General features: G+C 42.1%; 1 protein-coding gene across 1 annotated transcript in view; it reads left to right on the top strand.

Moving 5' to 3' along the window:
• Nucleotides 1–1,513: 1,513 nt before the first annotated feature.
• The window catches only part of LOC309554160 (polymeric immunoglobulin receptor-like), a 28,171-nt gene continuing 3,136 nt past the window's right edge, over nt 1,514–26,548 (top strand). The window contains exons 1-6 of the mRNA XM_082255767.1: nt 1,514–1,661; nt 7,758–8,087; nt 12,551–12,883; nt 17,783–18,106; nt 23,204–23,527; nt 24,454–24,492. Coding sequence (XP_082111893.1) covers nt 1,613–1,661; nt 7,758–8,087; nt 12,551–12,883; nt 17,783–18,106; nt 23,204–23,527; nt 24,454–24,488 — 1,395 coding nt within the window. The 5' untranslated portion in view covers nt 1,514–1,612 and the 3' untranslated portion in view covers nt 24,489–24,492. The remainder of the gene's footprint in view (nt 1,662–7,757; nt 8,088–12,550; nt 12,884–17,782; nt 18,107–23,203; nt 23,528–24,453; nt 24,493–26,548) is intronic.

Here is a 26,548-nt window from a genome sequence, read left to right as displayed (position 1 = left end):
TTAATAGGGTTTTTCTATTTCGCGGAATTTCACTTTTCGCGGCTGGGTCCGGAACGTAACCCCCGCAATGGAGGGGGGTTTACTGTACATAACACCCTACAGTTGAAAGCATGTACATATCTGCACATCTCTCTTATATGAAAACATTCTGCTCAGAATTTGGGAAATAGTTTGAGTAGTGTCCGGTAGCTGACCAAGCAGAAACTGTCAAACTTCAGGTGACTTTTAACCCTTTCATCTCTAGCTGAAGAGTCAGAGCCAGTGTAAGTGAAGCTATACACGTAGGACAATACAGGTATGTCTGCACATTTATGATAATTTGACTGAATATTTAGATTTTTGCATAAGACCAGCTGTGAAACATTCTCCTAATCACTTGCCGACCAGGCGCCATACTTATACTCCGGCAGGTCGGGGGCACGCATGCGCCGATTGGCTACAGGGGGAGCCAATCAGCGGGTCTGGCGGCCTCGATGTCCGCCGGGCAGCCGCGATCGCTTCCCGCGGAGACAGACACGGCAGACTGCTGTTCTGTCAGTAATGAACACAGGAATCCTGTGTTCCTCTTATTTAGGAACACAAGTCTCTGTGTTCTTTCAGCAAGCCCATCCTCCACACAGGTAGAAAGAACCCCCTAGGGACACATTTAACCCTTTGATCTCCCCTGGTGTTAACCCCTTCCTTGCTAGAAAGCATCCCCTAGGGACACATTTAACCCTTTGATCTCCCCTGGTGTTAACCCCTTCCTTGCCAATGTCTTTATTACAGTAACAGTGCATATTTTTAGCACTGATTACTGTAGTAATGTCACTGGTCCCCCCCAAAAATGTAAGGTGTCCGATCTGTCCGCTGCAATGTTGCAGTCTCACTAAAAATCGCTGATCGCTGCCATTACTAGTACAAAAAATAAATAAATAAATAAAAATTACAAATCTTTCCCTTAGTTTGTGGACGCAATAACTTTTGCGCAAACCAATCAATACACACTTATTGGGATAAAACATTTTGTAGCAGAATACATATTGGTCTAAAATGATGAAAATTTTTGATTTTTAATTTTTTTTTAATTAGGAATGTTTTAAAGCAGAAAATAAAAAAAAATGTTTTTTTTTTTTTTCAGAATTGTCGCTTTTTTCATTATAGCGCAAAATATAAAAATCGCAGAGGTGATCAAATACCACCAAAAGGAAGCTCCATTTGTGGGGAAAAAAGGACATTGATTTTATTTGGGTACAGCATTGCACAACCGCGTAATTGTCAGTTAAAATAACACAGTGCCAAATCGCAAAAAAATGGCCTGGTCATTAAGGGAAAACCTTCCAGTCCAGAAGTGGGTAAAATCTTTTAAAAGTTTGTCCATGGCCTTAACTTTGCCCTCGTGTGTCTTAAGTGAATGCAATTCAGCAATTCTACTCCGTAGTCTTCTGAAAATGCTCAGTTTTTTTCTGCCTTGCAAGCAATTATTTTATTACCAGCACTGTAATAATACAAAGGTGACGCCTGTTTTTATATTTACACAAGCTCATCCTCTTCCTCTTCCATCCACATATCAGCTTGCCCCCTGTCCAGTCTGAGAACTCTCTGCCTTTGTTTCCTCTGTGTATCACCTACAATGGGTCTCTCCGTGCTGTGGCTGTCCGCTGTCCTACTGGTTTTACCAGGTAAGTGCTGCACTAGGAGGTAATTGGGGAATAATCAGAACAGGCCTTGGGAAGCATTATGTGCTAAATTAATCTGAATCTAATATTTCCATTTTGGGAAAATGCTGCTCTGCTAAATGACCTTTCAGCTTTATATATTTTGTGAGCAATCTATCCCAAGCTCTCTGCACCTGGTTTCCAGCTCTGCCCACTCAACGTGACCAATTTAAAGGGGTTTCTCTCCCTTGAATTTTCACTTTTTTACTTACATTGAATTCAGCAAAAGGAATGAAACCCTGCGACAAGAAAATCAGGGCGGACATTCCAGTGGAATGAAATAAGAAATGAATGGGCAATTCAGATGAACATTAACCACTAAACAAAAATAGTGTTTTTTTTCCCATTTGTGTCAAGGGTATCATATGTATTGCCTTTGAATGAACACATCTAAATTAAACCCTTCATTTGGAAGAGGGTTCATAAGGCAGCAACGCACCAAACAGCATGTTACCTATCAAAGCTGTGAGTGCTTGTAATGGCGCTGTTCATTTGATCCAGAAAAAAGCAATCTCAAACACTCCAAAGTGCACTTTGTTTTTTGAAATTTAAATTTCACATAGTAAATTTTTTTGACAGTTAGCTTTCACAGTTGGAATGCTGATGACTGACTCTATCAAGTTATGGTAATGAGCAGCTAATACCATTGAGGGCCCATACCAGAGGCGTAACTAGAACTTTCAGGGCCCCGGTGCAAGAAACCATGAAGGGCCCCCCAGACCCCTGGCCGGGGCCCTTCCCTTCAAGCCTGGGGCTCTTCCCACTGATCCTGGGGCCCTTTACTCCCATTGTGGGGCCCGCAGTGGAACCCTTTCACAAGTTCTGCAGTGGGCCCCCTTCCTACCATCTTGGAGCCTCCCCATGGTGGTGGAATGTCAGGGCCAGTTCACCCACTGGTGTCAGTAGTTTTTATTTTCTGGTATTTTAATTGGATTATTTTTTATAATTTTATTTTATATTTTTACAATGTCGCTGACTATGACTCTGTCCATTCAGAAAAGGAAGGAGCTGGTAAATTACATATATACCGGCCTCTTCCTGGTTCTCTGTTGTGACACATCCCCCTGCAGCAGCTGGCAGGAGAGGGAAGGGAGCGCATGTGGGGGGGGGGGGGGGGACCAGGGGAGCACACAGGGGTCCAGAGACAGCAGAACACAATTGAACTAGATAGGAGGAGTGGCAGGGGCAGCATACAGGGGAATCAATCTCCTTCATTTTCCTCCTGCAGCTACAGGAGGAAAAAGGAGGACAGTGATTTGTCTACATGCTGCCAGCGCCCCCCCCCCCCCTCCTATCCAGGTGTACCGGGGAGCCGCACAGGCTCCCTGGAGCATGGGGCCCAATATCAATTGCAACCCCTGCAACCCCTGTAGTTACGCCCCTGGCCCATACAGACCCATTCCCTGTGTTACTTTACTGCACTCCAACAGACCGCAGATTGGAAGAGGTCCAAAAGGAAACCAGCCAGAGGAAAACCTAAAGACTGACATTGTTAACCTCTTCTTAAAATGTAAGTTGCCTGGTTGTAAGGCTGTCTTCCCCCTACTCTTTCTTCTTTACTTTGAGCCACTAATCCAGAGAAGAAGATCCATTTTTTCATATTGTTTGGCCTTTCCTTATCTCCAGGCTGATTAGGGTTTTCAGAAAGAGATCACCCATGGCAGACCCCAATTTTTTCTCACTTTATGTAAAATATGAATACCTGTGTAAAAATACATGTATGTTGTGTTGCTACATTCCATGTTCAGGGTATTGAAGGTGTTCAGTGTAGCGTTGGTTTTAAGCCATGTTCTGCACGTTGGAAAATCTCGTCATAACTATTGTATATCACCTCCATGAGAAATATCTTCCATTCCTGAACATGTTTATTCATGCTGCTAAAAGTCTGTTTTTAAACTTAAAAATATTGTTTTGGATGGAATAGGTGTTTAAGACAAATATAGATGTGACATGCTGGATCTAGCATCTCGCCCCATAGAAATTAAAGTGTACCTCCAGCCAAATAATAACTTTGGAGTGGATCTTCTTGTTAGATTTGTATTGCTGTCTGTGTCCCTATGCAAGGCCCAAAAGGAAAAAAGTTTTGGTCTGGAATTTTAAGACTATTATTTAGTTGATCCCCTTTATTGCCGGTTCACACTGTTCCGACTTGTCAGGCGACTTGTTCGCCTGACAAGTCGCGGACCGTGCTGTGCAATTGGAACCGTTCTAATAGGAGCGACTCAAGTTGCTCCGACTTAGAAAAAGGTCCCTGCACTACTTTTGGACAAAGTCGGAGCGACTTGCATTGACTTCCATTATGTGAAGTCGGTGCAAGTCGCGCCGAAGTCGCGGTGCACGGCGACTTCATTAAGTCGCCCCGAAGTCGTGTCGCCATAGTGTGAATTGACTCTTAGATGCCACAGAATATTCCTAGCCATAAATGCACATAACCTAAAATAACTTTGAGTAGCATTTGTGAACTGAGTAATAGTAGTTTCTTTAGAAATTTTGTCTATAGTAACTTCTTGCTCACAGTGAATGTCAAGACAGCACAATAAAGACTAATGGCACATCCAGACCTGTCCACTCTTGTGTGTTGCGTTAAAGCAGCAAATTACTTTTTAATGAGCTGCTGACGCACAAGAGCAGACGGACCTGCAGCAATTTTTCCTACGCAGTACACCACAATGCATAGTCGTAAGTTTCTGCGCATTGTTGTATGCTGAAATGCTTGTGTGTTGGAGCTACAATATGTTGCCTTATGGCCCGTACACACGTACCGATTGTCGGCCGTAAATATTCGGCAAACGTCCGATCGGCCGATTGTCGGCTTGTTAGTATGATGCTTCCGACAACCGACTGCGACTTTTCGGCCGAACAAAATCTGGTGTGCATACATTAAAATTTTTGTTGGCCAACAAAGAACGGCCGATTGTTCGTCAGTCAGTACAGAATTCGGCTGACAAAAAGCAGATGAGCAAGACTGGGCATGCTCAGAGAAGAAAAAACACACGGAAAGTTAACCATCACATGACATCACTTCTTCAGTCGGTTGTTGTTGGCCGACAAAATTCGTGTGCAGTCTTGAGCACTTTTCAACCAACAAAACAGCACCGGACAAAAGACGGCCGAACGGTCAGCCGACAATCGGTGCGTGTGTACGGGGCTTTACAGAACAGCAATGCCACATGCTAACTCACTTAATTCACATTAATGTGCTTTGTGGTTACTACATCACATCACATTAATGTGTTTAGACCCTGTTTATATATTTATTTTTACCCAGGATTCACACATTTTTCCAACGGAATTCTGTTGGAAACTTGTATGATTCCTTAGTGAAAACATTTATAACTGGCCCTCTTAATGTTGGTTAGTAAGGATTCGGCATCTCTACTATTTTGCAGAAAGCCTTCTAGTTCACCTGAAATGAAGTCCAATATTGCTCAGCCTCACAGAATTCGGAATGTTTGGTGATCTTTTACCCTAAAGCCCCGTACACACGTACCGATGGTCGGCATACAAATGTTCCTCTTTTCTCCCCGGGATGTCGGTGTCTGCTGAAAAGTGCAAAGACAGCACAAGGACAGCACAAGAATTTTGTCCGCCGACTGCAGAAGTGATGTCATGTAATGGTTAACTTTCCCTGTGTTTTCTATTTTCTGAGCATGCCCAGTCTTGCAAATCTGCGGTCTGTCGGCCGAATTGTGTACTGACAGGCGAACAATCGTCCGTTCTGGTGTCGGCATACAAAAATTTTCATGTTTGCAAGAAAGACTTTTGTCCGCGGATTGTGCGCAGACATCTGTCGGAGGCACCATACTAACACGCGTACAATCGGCAGATCCTTCGTCCACCGACGTTTGTATGCCGACGATCGGTACGTGTGTACGGGCCTTTAGCCTACATGGGCCCTGTCGGCTGCCTTCCACTTGACATCCCTCACTTTCAAATCTTAAGGAGCTGGGCAAAAAATTGTCGGCTGTTTAGGTATGTTGACAACTGCTGGGGCTGACTGTCAAAATACAATAGGCACAGTGGACGATTTCTTCATCAAAGCTGTATATCATGGATGGAGGACTGTGGTAATTTTCTGTTAGTTTTTGCATTTAGCAGCGTATGGCCAGCTTTAACAGACCAGGCTGACTAGCAAAAGTGACAATTAGAGGGTTGGGGCAAACAATTTAACACAGATAGTGGTGCATGCGTATAATGGTCAGCTTTTTTAAATTTAGTTATTATAACCTAAAAGTAACAAAATGTTTTTCTAGCTGCTAAAAAGTGTTAGCTGGAGTTAGGCTTTAATCTATTAGTCACTAATTTGAAGTTTTTCTAAATCTTCTAGTCCATCCAACACTACCCTCTCCAGACAATGCAGCTGTTTAGGGATGTCTCCATTGCTCCTCCATAGATAGAGGAACCACCCTAGGACTGGCCGGTTACTGGCCGGATCACCTGATAAAAAGTATAGGGAAAAAAAAAAACTAAAATCAGAATACTAAAGCAGCTACCACATCTGAGGATTGGTAAACTGCATAATATTACATTTTTCGGTTTGGATACAGTTTAAATTGTCCAATGAGGGACAACTGAGCAGGGATGAAGGACAGATGGATTTGGTTTAACATGAGGGTCTTCTGTTTGCTTACAAGGCAGCTTCTGGTTAGGGCCTGACCTGAGAAATTTTTATTTAGAAAAGATCTGGTACCTTTAAAAGCAAGACTGCTAGGAAGATAGGTGAACATTAACCACTTGCTGACTGCCTAACGCTGATCTACGTTGGCAGTCAGCCCCTCACAGGCAAAGCGACGTAGGTCTACGTCGCTAGCCTGTGAGGGTCTAGGGAGCGAGCGCGCGCCACCGGAGGCGCGCTCCCGCGCGGTCACGCACCCCCCCGTGCGCGTGACCGGCGGACCCGATGTCCGCCGGTCACTCGGCGATCGGCGGGGGAGAGGGAGAAAGTCAGGCGGCTTGTGTAAACAAGCTGCCTGTCATTCTCCCCTGTGTATGAAGGATGATCATACAGTTCTACTATGTAGAACCGTTGATCACTGTTCATACATCTGAAGCCACAGCCAATCACAGTAGAAAGCACGCCCCTAGGGACACACATAGCCCCTCTCTTTCAAAAAAAAGTTAACCCCTTCACTGCCAGTGTATTTTTACAGTAACAGTGCATATGTATAGCACTGATTACTGTAGAAATGTCACTGGTAACCCCAAAAGTGTCAAAAATGTCAGTCAAGGGTCCGATCTGTCCGCCGCAATGTCGCAGTACCGCAAAAAAAATCGCAGATCGCCGCCATTACGCGTTAAAAAAACAACAAAAATGACAAAAATCTTTCCCTTTGTTAGTAAACGCAATAACTTTTGCGCAAACCAATCAAAATACGCTTTTTGCGATTTTTTTTTTTTTAACCAAACATAGGTAGCAGAAAACAAATTGGCCGAAAATGTAAAAAATTTAGATTTTTACATTTTTTTGGGGGGGAATTTCATATAAAAAAATGTGAAAAATATTGCTATTTTTGCAAAATTACGCTCTTTTTTTGTTTTATAGCGCATGATCAAAAAATCGCACAGGTGATCAAATACCACCAAAAGAAAGCTCTGTTTGTGGGAAAAAAAGGACGCCAAATTCGTTTAGATACAGCGTCGCATGACCGCGTAATTGTTCGTTAAATTCACGCAGTGCCGAATCGCAAAATACCCCCTGGTCAGGAAGGGGGTAAAATCTTCCGGGGCTTAAGTGGTTAAAAGAGTCAGATGCAACTTATTAGAAAATGTTACATTGTGCATTATTCTGATTTATAACTGCTGTAAGTCTAGCTAAAACTTTTTAAGTATTTTTTAGGGTGGAGTGATAAGTGCTTAAAATTTTTGTTTTTTCTTTTATTGCTGCCCATGCCTTTCTGTCCCGTTAATAACTGCACTCGCCATTTCTTACATGCCTACTGAAGGCAAAACTGAAAATAAAATAAAATATTGGCTGAAGTTAGGTTCAAAAGTAACATGCCCTATTTTAAAAGGAAAGCTCTTTTACATGTACTCATGTTTGACTTTCTTCTGCATGTACAGCTCTAATATCAGCATATCGTGTGACCGGGTTGGTGGGAGAAAGTTTGGTTTTGCCCTGCCCGTTTCCAGTCAGCAAAACCCCAAGCAACTTATGTTGGGGGCGTGGCAGCTGCTCAGCTCTCAGCTGTAACAGCCCCATCACCAAAGTAGAGGCCAACAAAGTGACCTGGAGAAAATCGGAAAGATACCAGCTGAAAGGGAACCTGGGAGCAGGTGATGCATCCCTGGAGACCAACGATGTCACCCTGGATGACAGCGGCACCTACTGTTGCCGAGTGAAGACTGCCGAGTTTGACCTGAAGAGGGAGATACAAGTGGAGATACAACATCGTAAGTAACTTTACTTAGAATTCATGTTAAATGGCTGTCATTATTATTGCATCATAAAAATGGGAGCAGTCTATTTCTTTAAAAAGGAAATACATCTCTAAGGCCTGCTTCAAAACTGTGTGGTTTGTAAACATGAGTTACATCATTGCATTGCCAATGTATCCCAGTGCACAGGAAACTGCACGTGACCCTTTTTTGAGAATGTAAAACACAGTAATGCTCAGTAGTGCATTACTGTGCGCTACAACGCACTGCAAATGGTGGTAATGCCGATGTTTCCCTAATCCAAACATTTTGATTCCAGTCTTGGTATATATTTGGTGTTTGTCACTAACAATCTTTTTTTCCTGGGGAAACTTCTCCATGTGAACATCTGATTCTCCAAAGGGCAGCTAAAACTTACAGTAGCAGTGTTCAGGCTGCCGGCGTGGGCTTTAGGAGGGTAATGAAATAAAATGCAAGGCGGTCCTAATCTCTCTTTAATAAACCAAATGTAAGCCAATCACATCCACATTTCAGGTAAAAAAAAATATTAATGGGGCAACTGATTAGGTGTCCCCATCAGAGTACCTCTAAGATCAGTTGCCCCATCACAGTATCCTCTTACATCAGATGTCCTCATCAGAGTGCCCCCTTACATCAGTTGGCCCCATCAGAGTGCCCCGTTGATAAGTTGTCCCCACTGGTCCACCCTCTTAAATCAGTTTCCCCTATCATAGTACTCCCTTATATCAGGTGTCCCCATTAGAATGCCCCCAAACATTATTTGCCCCATCAGAGGGCCCCCTTATATAATGTGTCCCCATCAGAGTGCCCTTATACATCAGATTCTTCCATCAGAGTGCCCCATACATCAGATTCTTCCAAGAGTGTGCCCCCTTACATCAGATTCCCCCATCAGAGCCCCCATACATCAGATCCCCCCATCAGAGCCCCCTTACATCAGATTCCCATATCAGAGCCTCAATAAATCTGATTCCCATATCAGAGCCTCCATACATCAGATTCCACCATCAGAGCCTCCATACATCAGATTCCCCCATCAGAGCCCACCCATACATCAGATTCCCCCACCAGAGCCCCCATACATCAGATTCCGATATCAGAGCCCCCATACATCAGATTCCGATATCAGAGCCCCCATACATCAGATTCCCCCATCAGAGCCCCCATACATCAGATTCCCCCATCAGAGCCCCCATACATCAGATTCCCCCACCAGAGCCCCCATACATCAGATTCCCCCACCAGAGCCCCATACATCAGATTCCCCCACCAGAGCCCCCATACATCAGATTCCCATATCAGAGCCTCAATACATCAGATTCCGATATCAGAGCCTCAATACATCAGATTCCCATATCAGAACCTCCATACATCAGATTCCCCCACCAGAGCCCCATACATCAGATTCCCCCACCAGAGCCCCCATACATCAGATTCCCATATCAGAGCCTCAATACATCAGATTCCCATATCAGAGCCTCAATACATCAGATTCCCATATCAGAGCCTCAATACATCAGATTCCCATATCAGAGCCTCAATACATCAGATTCCCATATCAGAACCTCCATACATCAGATTCCCCCATCAGAGCCTCCATACATGGGATTCCCCCATCAGAGCCCCCATACATGGGATTCCCCCACCAGAGCCCCCATACATCAGATTCCCCCACCAGAGCCCCCATACATCAGATTCCCATATCAGAGCATCAATACATCAGATTCCCATATCAGAGCCTCAATACATCAGATTCCCATATCAGAACCTCCATACATCAGATTCCCCCATCAGAGCCTCCATACATGGGATTCCCCCATCAGAGCCCCCATACATGAGATTCCCCCATCAGAGCCCTCATACATTGGATTCCCCCATCAGAGCACCCCTTACATCAGATTCCCTCATCAGAGCCCCCCCTACATTGGATTCACCCATCAGAATCTCACTATATATCTGTAGACTCCATAGAGACGGGCATGTAGACGGTGGGAGCTAAGAGAGACCTGGGAGGAGAAGCATGCTACAGGATAGGGCGCAAATGTGAGGCCATCGTTTGCTATGACGCTTGCAGTCCTACTAACAAATAACTGCAGGTTCCTGAAGATTCAGAACAGCGAAAATGGCTGGTTGACAGTCCATTGTGGACTGTTGGTCGGTCCGCCATTTAGGCTGCACTAGAGCTGTACACATCCCCCACTCCCTCCTCTTCTGCTCTATTAAGATTAAGTATCGCAGCGCACTGTATTTAACCCCAGTATGAAGTAAATGAAATAGTCTTCAACTTAAATCCTTGCCCATTGATCATGCCCCTCTGTCATGTTTCACCCACATTGGGCTATTTGTAGAGGTAAGCTTTCCCTGTGGCAGAGAGATTATATGCACACACACATCACAAATTAGGTAAAGCTTAATAGTTATAAACAGCGTACAAGAATGAAGAGCTATAGATCTCACTGCTCAGTATCAACACAGTGTGCAAGGCAAATGGCTCTTCTTAACGGCCACAAAAAAGATAAAAAAAAAAGAGGAAAAAAAAAGAAGGGTGGGGTGGGGGGTTTTGGGGGGCGAGAGAAAAAAGAAAAAGGGGAGGAAAAAAACAAGAGAAAAAGGGTGGTGGGGGGTCTTTAGAACTGATGTATAAACAACATTTTTGCATGCATTGGTGTGTGCATTAATCCAATAAATGCAACATACGTGAAAAAATTATTGTTGGTTGCTTTTTACATCACTCTAGGGATGCACCCAATGTTCGGCAACCGAACATTATTCGGCCGAAAATAGCAAAAAAAGCACTTTCGGTGTTCGGCCGAATAAGTAAAAAGGCAGAATAAATTTGTGCCGAACAATAGGGCTGAACGATAGTCGATATGATATCGACTATCGTTCTGTGGCCGTAGGCGATATTCATATCGCCGAGGTCACGATATTTACATAGGCAGGGGGAAGGGACTCGGAGGAGGACAGGAGGACTCACAGACTTCCGTGTTAGGCAGGGGAAGCCGGGACACTTCAGCGGTGAGCATACATACATTACTCACTCGTGCACTGCAGCCGCCCCACATATTCAGTGAGTCTTACTCTCCTCCCTAGTTTTTTCAATGGCACATTCAGGGAGCCAATCACGCCGTGATTAGCTGCACAGCGAACCAATCATGCGTGCCTGCACACCTGATTGGTTCCGCTGTGCCGCTACTCACGGTGTGATTGGCTTCCTGAATGTGCCATTGAAAAAACTAGGGAGGAGAGTAAGACTCACTGAATGTGTGGGGCGGGCTGCAGTGCACGAGTGAGTAATGTATGTATGCGGCTGTGCTCCTTTCCAGGCTCCTACTAGTCCACCTCCAGCCTCCTACTACCACCACTATGAGAGACTGTCTGTCACTGTATAATCTGATCGAGTCCACACTGACACTGACTGACTGTCACTGAGTAATTGATGTTACCATATTAACCTTGACCTGCCCAGTGCCCTGTATTTGCAATTAAAATTTACAATGCTGCCTGCATGCTTCCTGATTTCCATTCCCAGCATCCTTCCCAATCCCTACAGTGTCACTAACATTAACCCTATGGTACAAGGCTGCAGTGTGCACTGAATCCCATTCCCTACAGTAACATTTAGGGAGAGAGAGACATGAGAGAGAGAGAGAGAGAGAGAGAGAGACATGAGAGGACAAGAGCGAGAGAGAGAGACACGAGAGGACAAGAGAGAGGACAAAAAATTGGCAAAATAAATGGAAAAAATGCGAAACACCGCGTTCGGTATTCGGCCTTCGGCCAAGCATTTCATTATTATTCGGCTTCGGCCAAGAATTTCATTTCGGTGCATCCCTACATCACTCCCTTTTTATGTTGCATATATTGGATTATTGCACACACCAATGCATATAAACATTTTGCTTATACATCAGCCTTAATGACCTCCCCTCCACCTTTTTCTCACTTGTTTTTTTTCTTTTTTACTACTTCTTAATCTTCTTTGTGGCTTTTCTCTTGCACACTGCATTGACATTGACCTGATAAGAAGAAAGATCTATAGTTCTTCATTCATGTGCATTGTTTAGAACCATAAATTTTACCTGGTTTGTGATGCGTCTGTGCATATAATCTCTTTGCCACAGGACATGCTTACCTCTACGATTTAGGCCCAATTTGGGTGAAACACGTCAGAGGGGCTTGAACAATGGGCGAGGATTTGAGCTGCAACCTGTTTTTTTCAATCACTTCACACTGAAGTTGAACACAGTGTGCGGCGATACTTGTGATACTATGCTATATTGTATTTGAGGTTTGTTTGGGATTGCCATCTCAGCCAGAGCATACTTCCAATTAAAACTTAAAGGGTGAGATCTGCCATAATGTTTACCCATCTAAGCTTGTTCAAAACAATCAGTATGACTAATGTTCTGGCAATTATGTATGTTTGACAACTTCTTCTGTTTTTTTTTTTTCAGCTTTACAAGATAATCTTGTACGGGGACCAGTGGATAGTATATTGAGCTTGCCCTGCAAGTACTCCACTAAGGAAGGCAAGAGTCCCATGTGCTGGGGGCGAGGCAGCTGTGGGCTCACAGGTTGCCCCAATATGATCCTTAGTACTGATGGAGACAAAGTAACCTGGAGCGAATCAAACAGATATGAGTTACGAGGAAATATAATGGAGGGGGATGTCTCACTGACATTAAATGGCATGTTCAAGGAAGATGAAGGGACATACTGCTGCAGGGTGCAGATCCCAGGGCTGTTCAATGACCTGAAGACAGATGTCCAGCTGGAAGTTGAAGATGGTATTGATGTTAATACTTACTACTAGCAAAAACTGACCCATTCACCAAGTTGAATTTACACTGCTTAGTAGTCATTGGTGAACATTTTCTGTCCACAGCATAGACAACTTAATTAACATGTAAATAATATAAAAACAATATAAATTGTTAAAGCTCAACTCCTAGAATACACAGCTGAAATACATATAAGGGACCTGTACTACCTGCCAAAAGAATTGTATTTCTGGCAATCCAATCCTAAGATTTCTTCAGCCTTACCACAAACCAAAGCCAGCCTGGTGCTTTCAGATTTCTCTGCTTTGTTAAAGAAAAATTTCAGAGAAAGTACAGTTACTTTGTTTGCACCTTTAAGTTGACCTAACCAATCCCCAGTCCCTCTCCAGAGATTCATGCCTTCCCTGATCTGATATCTGCAGCCTCCTTGGACTGTTTACATCCTACGCAGAAAGCCCTCTCTTTAGTGGCCATGCTGGAGCAGTAGAGCCCCATAGAGGTCTTTGGGGCCCATCTACCTCCATCTCTGTAACAAAGATATACCTGCATTCCCTGTGATGCTAGATAACAGATTGGAAATCAGCTTTAAAAAATAAAAAAATACATATGAAATGTTAAAAAAAATAGAAAATAATTATTTAAAAAAATCACCCTATATGTAAAATCACAGTATGGCATTTTCTGTGGTAAAGATTGACCTAGCTTTCTAGGCTCAGTAAGTCAGGTTCTAAGTAAAGCTCAAACTCAAATTTATACTGATAACGGATATTGTTTTCCCTAGATATAAGTCTTCTCCTGATTGTTATATGGTGGCATTATGGTAATGTCATGCTTGCTAAATGTTACTATATTATTTCATGATTAGATTACATGTTGAAGGGTGGGAGCTGTAGATTAAATCTGAACTCTAGTGAAGTAGGTGAATACATCTATGAATGATAATGTTTTAATTATCAAAGGATTTATAATAATTGTTCAGCAAGTCTTGTGATCCAGGCACCCCTGTAAGACAGTGCAGCCAGGTACTTGATATCCAAGAACACATCCAAAACCTGTGATAGGACAGTGAGAGAGCAGCAGATGACTAGTTAGGTCATCTCTCTCCTCTTGTCAGCACATACTGTACCTTTTCAGTGCCACCTGCTGCTGTACTGTATGCAGCAGATCCCAATTTGCTCAGTGTTGGTCCATTCTCCTCTAGTCTGTACAGGTAATAATAAACATGTATAATTGGTGATAACAAAGGCCAATTAGATAGTGACATTTGTACTTTCAACAATTTAAATAATTTAAAGTCCATTATCAGCCAAAACCTATTCTTTTAGTCTTAAAGTGATTGTAAACTCAGAAGTTTTTTATTCTAATGCATTCTTTGCATTCTATAAAAAGCCTTGTGTGTGTAACAGCTCCCCCTAATACTTGCCTGAGCCCCCTCTATCTCCAGCGATGTTGTAGGATTGTCACGGCTGCCCAGGACTCCCCTCCTCATTGGCTGAGACAGCAGCGCGGCACCATTGGCTCCTGTTGCTGTCAATCAAAGTCAGTCAGCCAATGAGGAGAGAAAGGGGGTGGGGCCGGGCCACTGGTCAGTGTCTGAATGTACACAGGGAGCTGTGGCTCGGCTCAGGTGCCCCCATAGCAAGCTTCTTGCTGTGGGGGCACTCAACATAAGGGAGGGGCCAGGAGCACTGAAGAGGGACCCAAGAAGAGGAGGATCTGGTCTGCTCTGTGCAAAACTACTGTACAGAGCAGTTAAGTAAAACATATTTGTTATTTTTAACTTAAAAAAAGAGACTTTACATTTACTATAAATATGGTGGGCTATGAATGGGAACTCTGTCAGGTTTTTATTACTATCGTTATCCCTATTGGGGAGAGTTTCCCTCACATGGTAGCAATACTTAAAGACATCTGTACCATTGAGAGTTTTGGCTGTAGCTGGGCTTTAGTGTTGTTATTCATATGATATATGGCCCTGGTGTCCAACTTGCGGCACTTTGATAGCTTCTATGTGGCCCGTGGTTCCCACCAAGTTGTAATACTGGCCTAGGTGCTTACAGAAGTACAGTGAAGGAGATCTATCCACTTCTAGACTGGAAGGTTTTCCCCCTGTGGTGGTATTTGATCACCTCAGTGATTTTTTGCTTTTTTTAAAAACAAAAAAAGAGCAACAATTCTTAAAAAACAAAAAAAAAACAAAAAAAAAAAAAAAAACAATATTTTTTACTTTCTGCTATATAACATTCCCAATAAAAAAAATTAAAAATCACATTTTTTTTTATCATTTTAGGCCAATATGTATTCTGCTACATATTTTTAGTAACAAAAAAAATCCCAATAAGACTATATTGATTGGTTTGCGCAAAAGTTATCGTGTCTACAAACTAGGAGAAAGATTTATGTCATTTTTATTTATTTGTTACTAGTAATGGCAGTGATCAGCGATTTTTAGCGGGCCTGCGACATTGCGGTGGACAGGTCGGACACCTGACATTTTAGACACTTTTGGGGGACCAGTGACATTACTACAATAATTAGTGCTAAAAATATGCACTGTTACTGTACTAATGACACTTGCAGGGGAGGGGTTAACACCAGGGGCAATCAAAGGGTTAAATGTGTCCCTAGGGGGTGCTTTCTGACTGTGTGTGGGGGGGGTGGAGTTATGGAATGAACACAGAGACCTGTGTTCAATAGGAGGAACACAAGAGCTCTGTGTTCATTGCTGACAGAACAGCGGTCTGCCGTGTTTACAATGGCAGACCGTGTTCTGTCTCCACGGGTAGAAATTCTGGGTGCCCGGCGGCAATCACGGACGCCAGACCCGCAGATCAGCTTCCCTGCGGCGAATGGGCGCGTCTTTTAATGGGACAGAGCCGACCTGCCGCAGTATGTGTACTGCTGGCGGTCGGCAAGTGGTTAATTAACCTGTGTTCTAATAGCTAAAGAATTTTGTTTTTTTTTTAGTTTTTTATTTCACAGTTATTTACTTATTAATGGACCTTGCTGACAGGAATATCAAATATGCCTGTAACTTTTACAGGGGCTTCACGGAGCACTGATGGCACTGATCTTTAGCAGTCTCTTGTAACATGTCATCAGTCATTGACATGCTCCTTACAGCATGTTCCTAGTCTCTATCCCTACCTGTAGCATGTCCCTAGTCTTTGACAGTCTCCTGTAGCATGCCTACCATCTCTGTCCTTCCACTGTAGTATGTCCAGTCTAACTATTTTTAGTAACATTACATATGCAGTACATTATCGCTTGATGCCCTCTATATCAAGTATGTTGGCCACCACTATATGGTCTGGCGAGTGGCCCTTGGTGTGGCAGCATCCTAATATCTAGCACCTAGATGATCAAGGGGCTGTCTTGGAGCAAGTTACAATAGATTTTGTGCACGCGGTTCCAGCGGCGCACACACGCCGCTGGAGCCACGCTCCCGTTGTGTTTAGAGAAACTGACAGAAGACCCGCCTGCCTATGTAAACAAAGCAGGCGAGTCTTCTGTCACACAGGCAGGGAGAGATCAGGAGTTTGATACCCCGATCTCTCTGTGCCTGTCAAAAAGTCCTTACCCCCCACAGTCAGTAAGCACAAACAGGCATATATTAACCCCTTCCCTGCCAGTGTCATTTATACAGTAACAGTGCATATTATTTAGCACTGATTACTGTATTAGTGTCACTGGTCCCCAAAAAGTGTCAAAAATGTCAGTTAGGGGTTTTGTCCGATTTGTCCGCCGCAATGTCGCAGTCCCGCTAAAAATCGCTGATTACCACCATTACTAACAAAAACAAAAAATAAATAAATAAAAAGTCCAAAAATCTATCCCTTAGTTTGTATACGCTATAACTTTTGCGCAAACCAATTAAAATATGCTTTTTGGGATTTTTTTACTAAAAATATGTAGCAGAATACAAATTGGCCTAAACTGATAAAAAAATTTGATCTTTTAAATTTTTTTATTGGGAATGTTTTATAGCAGAAATTAAAAAATATGGTGTTGTTTTTCAAAATTGTCGGTCTTTTTTTGTTTACAGCGCAAAATCTAAAAACCGCAGAGGTGATCATATACCACCAAAAGAAAGCTCTATTTGTGGGGAAAAAAGGCCATCAATTGTATTTGGGTACAGTGTCGCACGACTGCGCAATTTTTCGTTAAACTAACGCAGTGCCGAATCAAACAAAATGGCCTGGTCATTAATGCGGTAAAACCTTCCGGAGCTGAAGTGGTTAAAAAAATAAAATCATCACTTTGACATTTTCATTTTTTGGTTGCTATTTGAGGCTTTGAATCTGACAGAGTGCTAACACATAGCTCACTGTTTTTATGTAAGGCAAGTTGACAAATTAGTCACAAGACATTTGCAAACTGGGTAGAGGTAAGAATATCTGAAGGACAGCCTTGAGTTTAGTGTTTCCAGAATGGTTGGTTACTAACCCCCATAACCACACAGGTGATTAGCCTATTGTGCCAAAGAAAAGTAACACAAGCCCTAGGCAGGTAGGTCACATCCCTTATAGTCATAGGTGTGCGCAGCCTATTACATTAGGGTGTGCACCCCTAAGCTCAAACACATATGCATATGTATATATACTGCCGGAGTCAGTAAAGCAATGAACGTGTAAGTAAGGCAGAGTTTGGTGTCAGTAGGGCATTAAACGATGTCCGTCATTTTTATTTTTTTATTTTTTATAATTTACAATTTTATTTTTTTTATTATTTTTTTACAATTTTTTTTATGAGCCCCGTTAGGGGGCTTTGGTGAAATATCAGGGGTCTAAACAGGGGGAATCTGCAGCACTTGGGGTGCGCATGCCTATGCTTATAGTATTGCTCTGATGTCTGAATTTGATGGGAGTGCTCGTCTTACCATATACTTTTCCTTTACATTCACAGTGAATCTGGTAAAGGGATCTCTGGGTGATAAACTGACGCTGCCCTGCTCTTACGCCACTGATGCCGGAACACGTTCGATGTGCTGGGGACGAGGACATTGTGGAATACTTCTCTGCCACAATGATGTTCTTAAAACAGATGGTGATGCAGTAACCTGGAGAGAAGCTGAAAGATACCAGCTAAAAGAAAACATAATGAGGGGGAACGTATCGCTGACTATCAATAACGTTAATGAGAATGATGGTGGAGTGTACTGCTGCAGAGTGAGAGTCCCAGGAGTATTCAATGATATAAAGAAGGAAGTCCGCCTAGAGATACACAACAGTAAATTATTCTTTTAGTGTTCAAACTAATGATTGATTTAAAGGGGAGGTGTCAGATTGAATACGTGGTTTTAGGGGATGATTTTAGATCTCAGTGTCAGTAGTAAATAAGAAGGATACAGCATTTATGCCAGAAACAGGAAACCACTTTTCCACTGCAAGTACCGGCTCGGCTCTACTCTGCCCTGCTTGGCCCGATTTGCTTTTCCATTGCTGGTACGGTGTTGGAACGGTTCGGTACGGTACGGTATGGTTTGCTTTTCCACTAAAGTAGTACTAAAGTTAAGTGGGCGGGATAACAACGGGGTGGGTGGGATTCTCTGACCAATCAGTGGCTAGTAGTGACTGCATGCAAAGGATTGTGGGATATGGTGCCGGGTATGGTACCTGTTGGAACCACAATCGAGTAGGTACTGTTTTTGAGAGCTGTACCGTTCGGTTCCATGCAGTGGAAAAGCGCCGCCGTACCGTACCATACCATACCGAACCGTTCCTACACTATACCATGCAGTACCAGCAGTGGAAAAGCACAAAAGCGAGCCGAACCGTCCGGTTCCATGCAGTGGAAAAGCGCCATAAAACTGTACAATAAAAGGCTCCCTGCAAAGAAGACCCCTCTATAGCGGTGTTTTTGAAAATGCTAGCTAGGTATTCTGTAAAATCTGAAACATCTGGGAGTCCCAATCTCATGATCCCTTAGTGGGCACTGTGGTTCCTTCCTTCTCACCACCTGTGAGATCTGTGGTTTGATCTGCCGACATTTACATCACTATTGTATGCTGTAGAGATATGGAAGCAGGTATTTCAAACCGTAAAATAGGGGATCAGGCATCTGACTCTCCCTCAAGTGTCACACTGCGCATAGTCAATAGTGGTCAACAGCCTGGGCACATTATCCTGCTGAGAGGAATATCAAATATGGTGCCATTAAATTTTATGTGGTATTCAGGAAGCGTTGACTAATGGCATTCATCTCTGGCAGTATCTTGTGTCATGTCATCAGTCTTTGACAATCTCCTACAGCATGCCCCTAGTCTCCATCCATACCTGTAGCATATCCCCAGTCTTTGACAATCTCCTGTAGCATGCCTGCAGTCCCTATCAGTTTGATGTACTCATAAGTGTGTGCAGCCTATTGCATTAGGGTGTGCACCCAAATGTTTTAAAACATTAATTGGTGTCAGTAGAGCAGTGGAGTTTTCAGTAGGGCAGAGGTTGGTGTCAGTAGGGCAGTGGACGGTGTCAGTATTTTTTATTTTTATTATTTCATTCTTTATTATTTTTTACAACTTTTTTTTTTAGGGCTTTGGTGAAATATCAGCAGGGGGAATCTGTGCCGCACAGGGAGATTAGGGTGTGCCCAGGCACACCCGGCAAACCCCCTGCGCAAGCCTATTGATGTACTATATACAGCCTGATCATGTTTTTGTAGCTTTACATAAACTGTACATTATGAACGGCCCTTTGGCGAAGTTAAGGACTGCACTTGATACCCCCTATATCAAATAAGTTGACCTCTGCTATATGGTCTATTGAAGGTTGCCCCCTCTGTAGATCATATGTATGATCAGAGTTGCTTTAAAATGCATGTCAAGCCAAAATTGTTATTTTCAGTTATAAATTTAGTGGCATACAATTCGATTCTCAATAACGTGGTTTTTACTGCTTTCTTGGGCCCTGTTAGAGATATTTTAGTTTACTTACTGTTCCGGTGCCAACAGTTTTGCCAGGAAGTAAAGGACAATCTGCGACAGGGACACAGACAGGAATAGAAAACTAGGTGGAGGTCTCAATAATGGAGCCGGGAAAGCAGTAAAATTAGTCAGGGGTTTTACCACTGCCGCATTTTTTTTTGAAGGTGCCATCTACTTAACAGATTGCCAGGGGAAGAAAATACAGAACGAAAGGGGGTGAGAATCTCAATCCTATTACAGTTCACAGTTCACATGTAGAATTACTTTTTTTTTCTTCTTTTTTTAGCGATTATTAATAATAATAAGAATTTGAGGGAAATTAAAGAACAGCGTTCGTCAAATTACAAAGGCAAATACAGTAATTTGTAGTAACCTTTGGAGAGTACATAGGAAGTATCCAATATACAATGTATGACAATAAGTGTGTGAGGTGGCTTAGTTAATATTGGTAATTAAGGGGATGTTGAATTATAATGTGTCCAATATGTAGATATTTTAGGATGTACTGTAGTCATTGGTCTCTCTGAACTCTGGAGATTTTTATTTAAAAATTCAGAGAATGTTGATAGCAGAGAACAGAAATAGGGACTTATAATGGGGCTAAGTGGAGGGGGAGAAAGAAAAAAAGGGGAGGGGCTTAGAAGGGGGGGGGGGGTTGGGAAAAGAAAAGTGTGGATTGGGAAGTCTGAGAAATCCTGCAGCAGAAGGGAAAGGGGAATACGGGGCAGTATTCAGATGTTTGTGGCATCAGTAGGATTAATGTAGGGGGTAGGGTAACATTCAATTGGATTTTGTTAGTAAAAGAGATCTGTATTCTTGGGTAGTGTAGAAAGAATTTAGCTACACATTGTATTGTATACCATTGTATATTTTTCTCTACACCCTCCAAATTAAAAAATGTCAATGGTAGCGTACAACCACACACGTTCATGCTTTCAGGTAACAGCCCATATTATCTAGTAGGAACAATGGGCCAACATAATCCAGGTCTGTTAGTAGACTTTTACACCAAAACCCAATTATCAAAGGTTCCAAAAGAAACTCTGATGTGCTCTTAGGGTTAAGTAGATGGCACTGGTATCTGAGCTGGAAGTAGGTGATGGTTTTGTGTTCAGATTACTCTCATTGTTATGTTGATGTAGTCTCTGTATGACATCTTTTTGGTAGGTAGGCAGCTTCTGAAAACCAGGGGCCTATTATGATCACTCAATTTTGACCTGGAGAATAAAGTGCCCCACCCAAAGGTTTTAGTCTAAAACAGCCAATTAATTTTGCGGGCCTGGTATTACCCCTTGATTGGGGCCTTACAGAACAGCACAGCAATGTTCAGCCATTGATTTGGAAAGTCTGATATCCTTCAGACACCTAATGACATCCCAATCCCAAACAAGTTACAATCATGTAATATATATATGGCAAACTGTATGAAACTGCAAATGGAACCACAAACAAAAGATAGACAGTAGGCTTTTTAAAGGAAATCTCTGTAATGATGCAACATATTAATATATAGAAGGCATGTGCTGCCTGCGTCTTTAAGAGGCAGCACAGTTTAGCACAATGTTAGAGTTTGGGAATCTTTCAAAGGTATAGAACTACCTCCATATGCAAGCCAGTTTCTATTTCTATTTCTAACAGACGTATCAAACTTCTGCATATTGATCTGCTTTTTCTGCTTTTTTTTTAATGACTTAAAGGCTAAGTTTACCTTTGTGGAAAAAAAATTGCACATTACTTTTGGTGAAAAAAATGTGTATTTCGTTTTTTTTTTCATAGGAGCCTGCAAAGCATTGCACCTGCAATCAGTGGACTGCAGGTGCAAAGTCCGGCTCCCATAGGCACGTCCTCCAGCTTTCTTGCCTATACCCAGAGTTGTATAAAGTACTCAACCCATACTTGAGTAAAAGTACAAGTGCTCGATCAAAAAGTGACTTGAGTAGAAGTGGAAGTGCTCAATCAAAAAGTGACTTGAGTAGAAGTACTAAAGTATTCAACATTTTTTGTACTTAAGTATTGCAAGTAGTTTTTTTTAAAATTTTGCTACTCAAGTACTGAAAGTAAAAGTACCAGTAGTTTTGAAAAAAAATGCTACTCAAGTACTGAAAGTAAAAGTACAAGTACTGTGTTATGCAGTTAGTAAAGAAAGAAGTCAAAAGTTTGAACATCATATCGTTTTTTATTATTTCAAATGCAGCTTTTATTTATGCATACATTAGCATTTATTTTCATATGCGCTGATAATACACATGTTTTGAGCTTCATGAAACCTGCCATCTACTGTTCTGGCAGTGGTAATTTTTATAATAGTAACGAATAACTATGCAGCACAAAAAAAAATATCAGAGTAGAAGTATTGAAATCATCGAAAAAATGTAGTGAAGTAAAAGTGGAAGTAGGAAAGAAAAATTCTACTCCAGGAAAGTACAGATACCGCCTTTCGGTACTTAAGTACAGTAGTGAAGTATTTCTACTTAGTTACTGTACATCTCTGCCTATACCTCTGTATGTTCTTTCTGTTTGAAAGCTGGAAGAAGTGTCAATAGACTACAAGGGCTTTCATCAGCACCCTCGCAGTCCATTGAGAACTATAAGCTGTCTGTGGCATTGGCAGATGGCACTTGTAGTTTCTTCATTCACAGATTCCTGTGTATGAATGGCATGGTTAGGACAGAGCCCCGCACTGCTGCATCAATTTTAAAATGTGACAGCACTGTCACAGGGAAGGGGGATTAGGAGGAGAGGGAGGTCTGCGTGAACATTTTACACCTTAATATGGGTGCTTATTTGGCTCCTTAACATAATGCACATTAAAAGCACAGTAATGCCCATTTAACACAACCCATCATCCTGAGCAAGTCCTAAAGTTCCCATTAGAGAGATTTTTATCACTTCTTGTTTTGGTTACTGCACAGGAAGTGAGAATAATACTCCTGAGTGGGACAAAGGGAGCAGTTTCTGATCTTTCTGCAATCTATCCACCTCTGATTAAAAGTACTTTTTATATAGTTTAGATGCAGCTGTGACTCATGTTAGAATTAAGACAGTTCACTGCAGATCCTGATGAGTTAAAACACTGAACAGCTTTTTAAGGGTCTTGATGATGTTGGCAAAGTTATCTCTCCCCATTCTATTTACCAACCTGTGTATTTTCACCCTCTATTATAATTTACAACTGATAAATAATACAGCAAGGAAGACACACACACTCCTATAATAGCTTTGCCAAGTGGGTGGATTGGGAACTAATGTGCACAGGTTTCACCTCCAAAGTCACCAACAGATAATCGAAAATGATGGGTGATTCAGCTTGTCAGTAGTGGAGTGACTTTGGGTAAATTTTATTGTTTTTCAAATTTAATGTTCTTTTAATTGTAATATAATATGTTTCTTCTCAATTTTCACAGCGGATCGTGTGAAGGTATTAGCTGGGGACACAGTGAAGTTACCCTGTTCATACAATGTCAGTGAAGGTACCACCAAGATGTGCTGGGGAAAAGGAAGTTGCCCCAGGTATGGGTGTACAGATGCCCTTGTATGGACTGACGGTGAAGAGGTAACCTGGACAGAGTCTGGCAGATACCGTCTAAAGGGAAACCTGGAGCATGGAGATGTGTCACTCTCTATCCTTGGTGTCTCTAAGGAAGATGAAGGGACCTACTGTTGCCGAGTGAACATCCCAGGTCTCTTCAATGACAAGTTTAAGGAAATCAGTTTGGAGGTGGAAGATGGTAAGAGTCTTAATAGATAAATAAAAAGAATAATGTGCTAGACACTTCAACATTCTAGTTTTCATGTTTTCACCTACCTTAGATGAGCACTGATCATGGAAAATACCTCTTAAACCAGGCACATGATTATGCCGGAATGTTCACTGGCCTGCCTCTATCAGCTTTTGACCTTTCTTGAGAGCTTCTACGTTACTTGAGGGCACTTCTTACACAATAATGATCAATTATTTGCTGTACTGAATGGGCTCCATTATCATTTAACCCTTTTATGCTGCTGGTTCATGATTTATCTGCCAGATTGTCTACACTATATAGAAATTGCTGCTTACTTTCACTGGGATTCATAATATTTTTTGCCATTTATCATCTGACAAACCTATAAAGGTGTCCAGTGGAATGGATGCCCAATTATTCGTGGATTCACTATACATTTGCCACAGACCTCCTGCTTAGCTACATTCCTTATTATACCTGACCATCTTTCACTGGAGTGCACTGCTCATCCCTTGTAAGACTGTTCTGAGATTTGTAGATGTGTTAGGCAGTTGGAAGTAAGCTTTTTGATGAAGAGAGACAGATGAACAGGACAGGCAGACATACAGAAAGGACAGACCAGACAAACATTGCAACCATGCAGTACAGTTATCCTTTAAAAATTACAAACAAACATGGATCTGTTATTAATGTGTTGTCTATGTGAGAGCTGTAACAGAATAATCAATTACATTTTTCTGATGGTAAACTCTCAATAACCAAAGAAGAGGTCCTGTTCTGCTCCAGGTGAACTCTATGCTTCTTCTAAAGGAGCCAGGTGTACAGCCAAGGCTGTCCTGGATTGTAATTGGCTGCTCTTAGTGATGTGTGCTTGTCATGATAAAGCTTGAACAATAATTTCTAGCTTAATGTCTTTTTTATTTTTTTTACAGATCGGTTCAACTTTGGTATTAAAGTGAAAGTTTAAGAAGGTAAATAAAATTTGAAAACAAATTGTAGCCACCACACAACCACCAATCAGTAGACAACCCATTGTGTACAGCATGGTCCCTAGAAAAAAAAAAATGGCAGCCTTAACCAAACAATGAGTATAGCATGAGCATCGCCCAGCATTACCCAAAATGAGATAAATGGCTCAGATCACAAAGCCTTAAAGCAGAATTACACTCTCATATCCTTTACAGCCAAGGAATCTACCATCTTAGTCTCAGTTTGATCAGAAGTTGCCATGGTGCTGCAGATCTTATCAGTTATAACACCAGCCATTTGATGGTTTGACATTTTGTTTGAAAACACAAGCAACTGTGACAGTTAGACCCCGTTCGCATTAGGTCGCTCCGACTTAGGGGGCGACCTATGAAGTCGCGTGCAGCGCGAATTCGGCGCGACTTGCACGGACTTCACATAATGGAAGTCAATGCAAGTCGCCTCCAGGTCGCCCCCAAGTAGTACAGGACCCTTTTTCTAAGTCGGAGCGACTTGTGTCGCTCCTATTAGAACGGCTCCTGTACTACACAGTGGGAGTGACGGTGCGTGACTTGTCAGGCTGACCAAGTCGCCTGACAAGTCGTACCAGTGTGAATGGAGTCTTATTATTCACTGCATGCCTTGAATGTAATTGTTTTGGTAAATAGTTACATCAGTGGGTGTAGTTTTACTTTAAGGATAAGGATCTTTACTATAGCCAGTCAAAGTGACAATTATTTTCAGATGTGTCCAATGAGATTTGAAATGTAAAATCTCATTGGACTTAGTTGAAGATAGCTGTCATCTTTTTAAAAAAATAAATGTCCTTTTCTGGTGTGATAGCTTTGTTAAATGAGTCTACATAGTCTTTCCCCATGCATGAAGCTGACCATGCATGGATATTTGAGTCAATTAATACTTTCTTCTGTCAGCAGCAATCTCATTGCCTATCTTTGATTATTGTGCACAAATATGACCATTGTTTAAACTTGCTACCATAAAGGATGATAAAAAAAAGGTTGTAGACACAGACAAGTAACAATGTGACCCACATATGAATGCAACTTATATTCCAGCCATTCATTATCAAGATGGATAACTGTCAGTCTTGTAGGATAAGGTCGATATGAGTCCCTCATTCTACCAATCTAATCTAATCTAATTTCAGTGTGAATCTAGATCAGGAGTTTATGGGTACCGTAAGATGCAACGCCACTCAAAATATTTATTTTTATTTTTGATGAAATGGAGATATTGGGTGACAGCCGGGAGAATCTTTTCAACAGGAATTCAGACAGCAATAAAAAAAAACTAACCTGTAAAGTTGAAGTTAAACCTGTTTATATTTTGCCTTCCCCCTTTATCAATATGTTAATAAAAATACACCCCTATTTTGCCTACCTTATTTTACTCCCAGTGACAGCCTAACTGGCTCTCTGTGCTTCTCCATGCACCAGACTATGGCTGATAGGAGGGGCTGCCGCTAGCTTCCTGAAAACCGCAGACTGTCCTGGGTAAAGCCTTCATGTGATGCTGAACCTCCATGATTTAAAGAACTGGAATTCAATGAAAGGGACGAGCCAGGGTCAGGCAGACTGAGGAGGAAAGCGCTAGATGATGCTAGACGTTCCTCAGCCAGGAAATGACACGGGCCATAAATCTGACTTGCTGCAGCTTCTAATGCACATTGGAAGAAGCTCTCAGTGTGCAGGGAACTCAGAGTTTGCAATTTCTGTACAGGAGAGGAAACTGTACAGCTGTGCAAGACTAAATGGAAGGCTGGAGGTCAGCTCAGAGTATATCTAAAGCCATTTTGGTTCTCAGTTGGGATAGAGTAGGCAATGATTATACCCCATGTCAGTTCTTTGTTATCTGCGTCCTACTGGGGAAATTTTCCTTTCTATCTTATAGACACAATAAAAATTAAGAGAAAACTTTCCATAGTGAAGGAATTTCCTTATTAGGCAGCAATCACCAGAACAAGACTCCCTAATGGATGATTTCCCAAGCTCTACTTCTCTTCCTGCTCCGGTGAAAACTAAGGCTAAAAGTCTTTTCCGT

The sequence above is a fragment of the Pelophylax lessonae genome (genome assembly GCF_965119305.1).
Source record: "Pelophylax lessonae genome assembly, chromosome: 4".
Classification (NCBI taxonomy): Eukaryota; Metazoa; Chordata; class Amphibia; order Anura; family Ranidae; genus Pelophylax; species Pelophylax lessonae.
The sequence above is the reverse complement of the archived record's forward strand: the minus strand, read 5'-3'. Positions and strand labels throughout refer to the sequence as shown.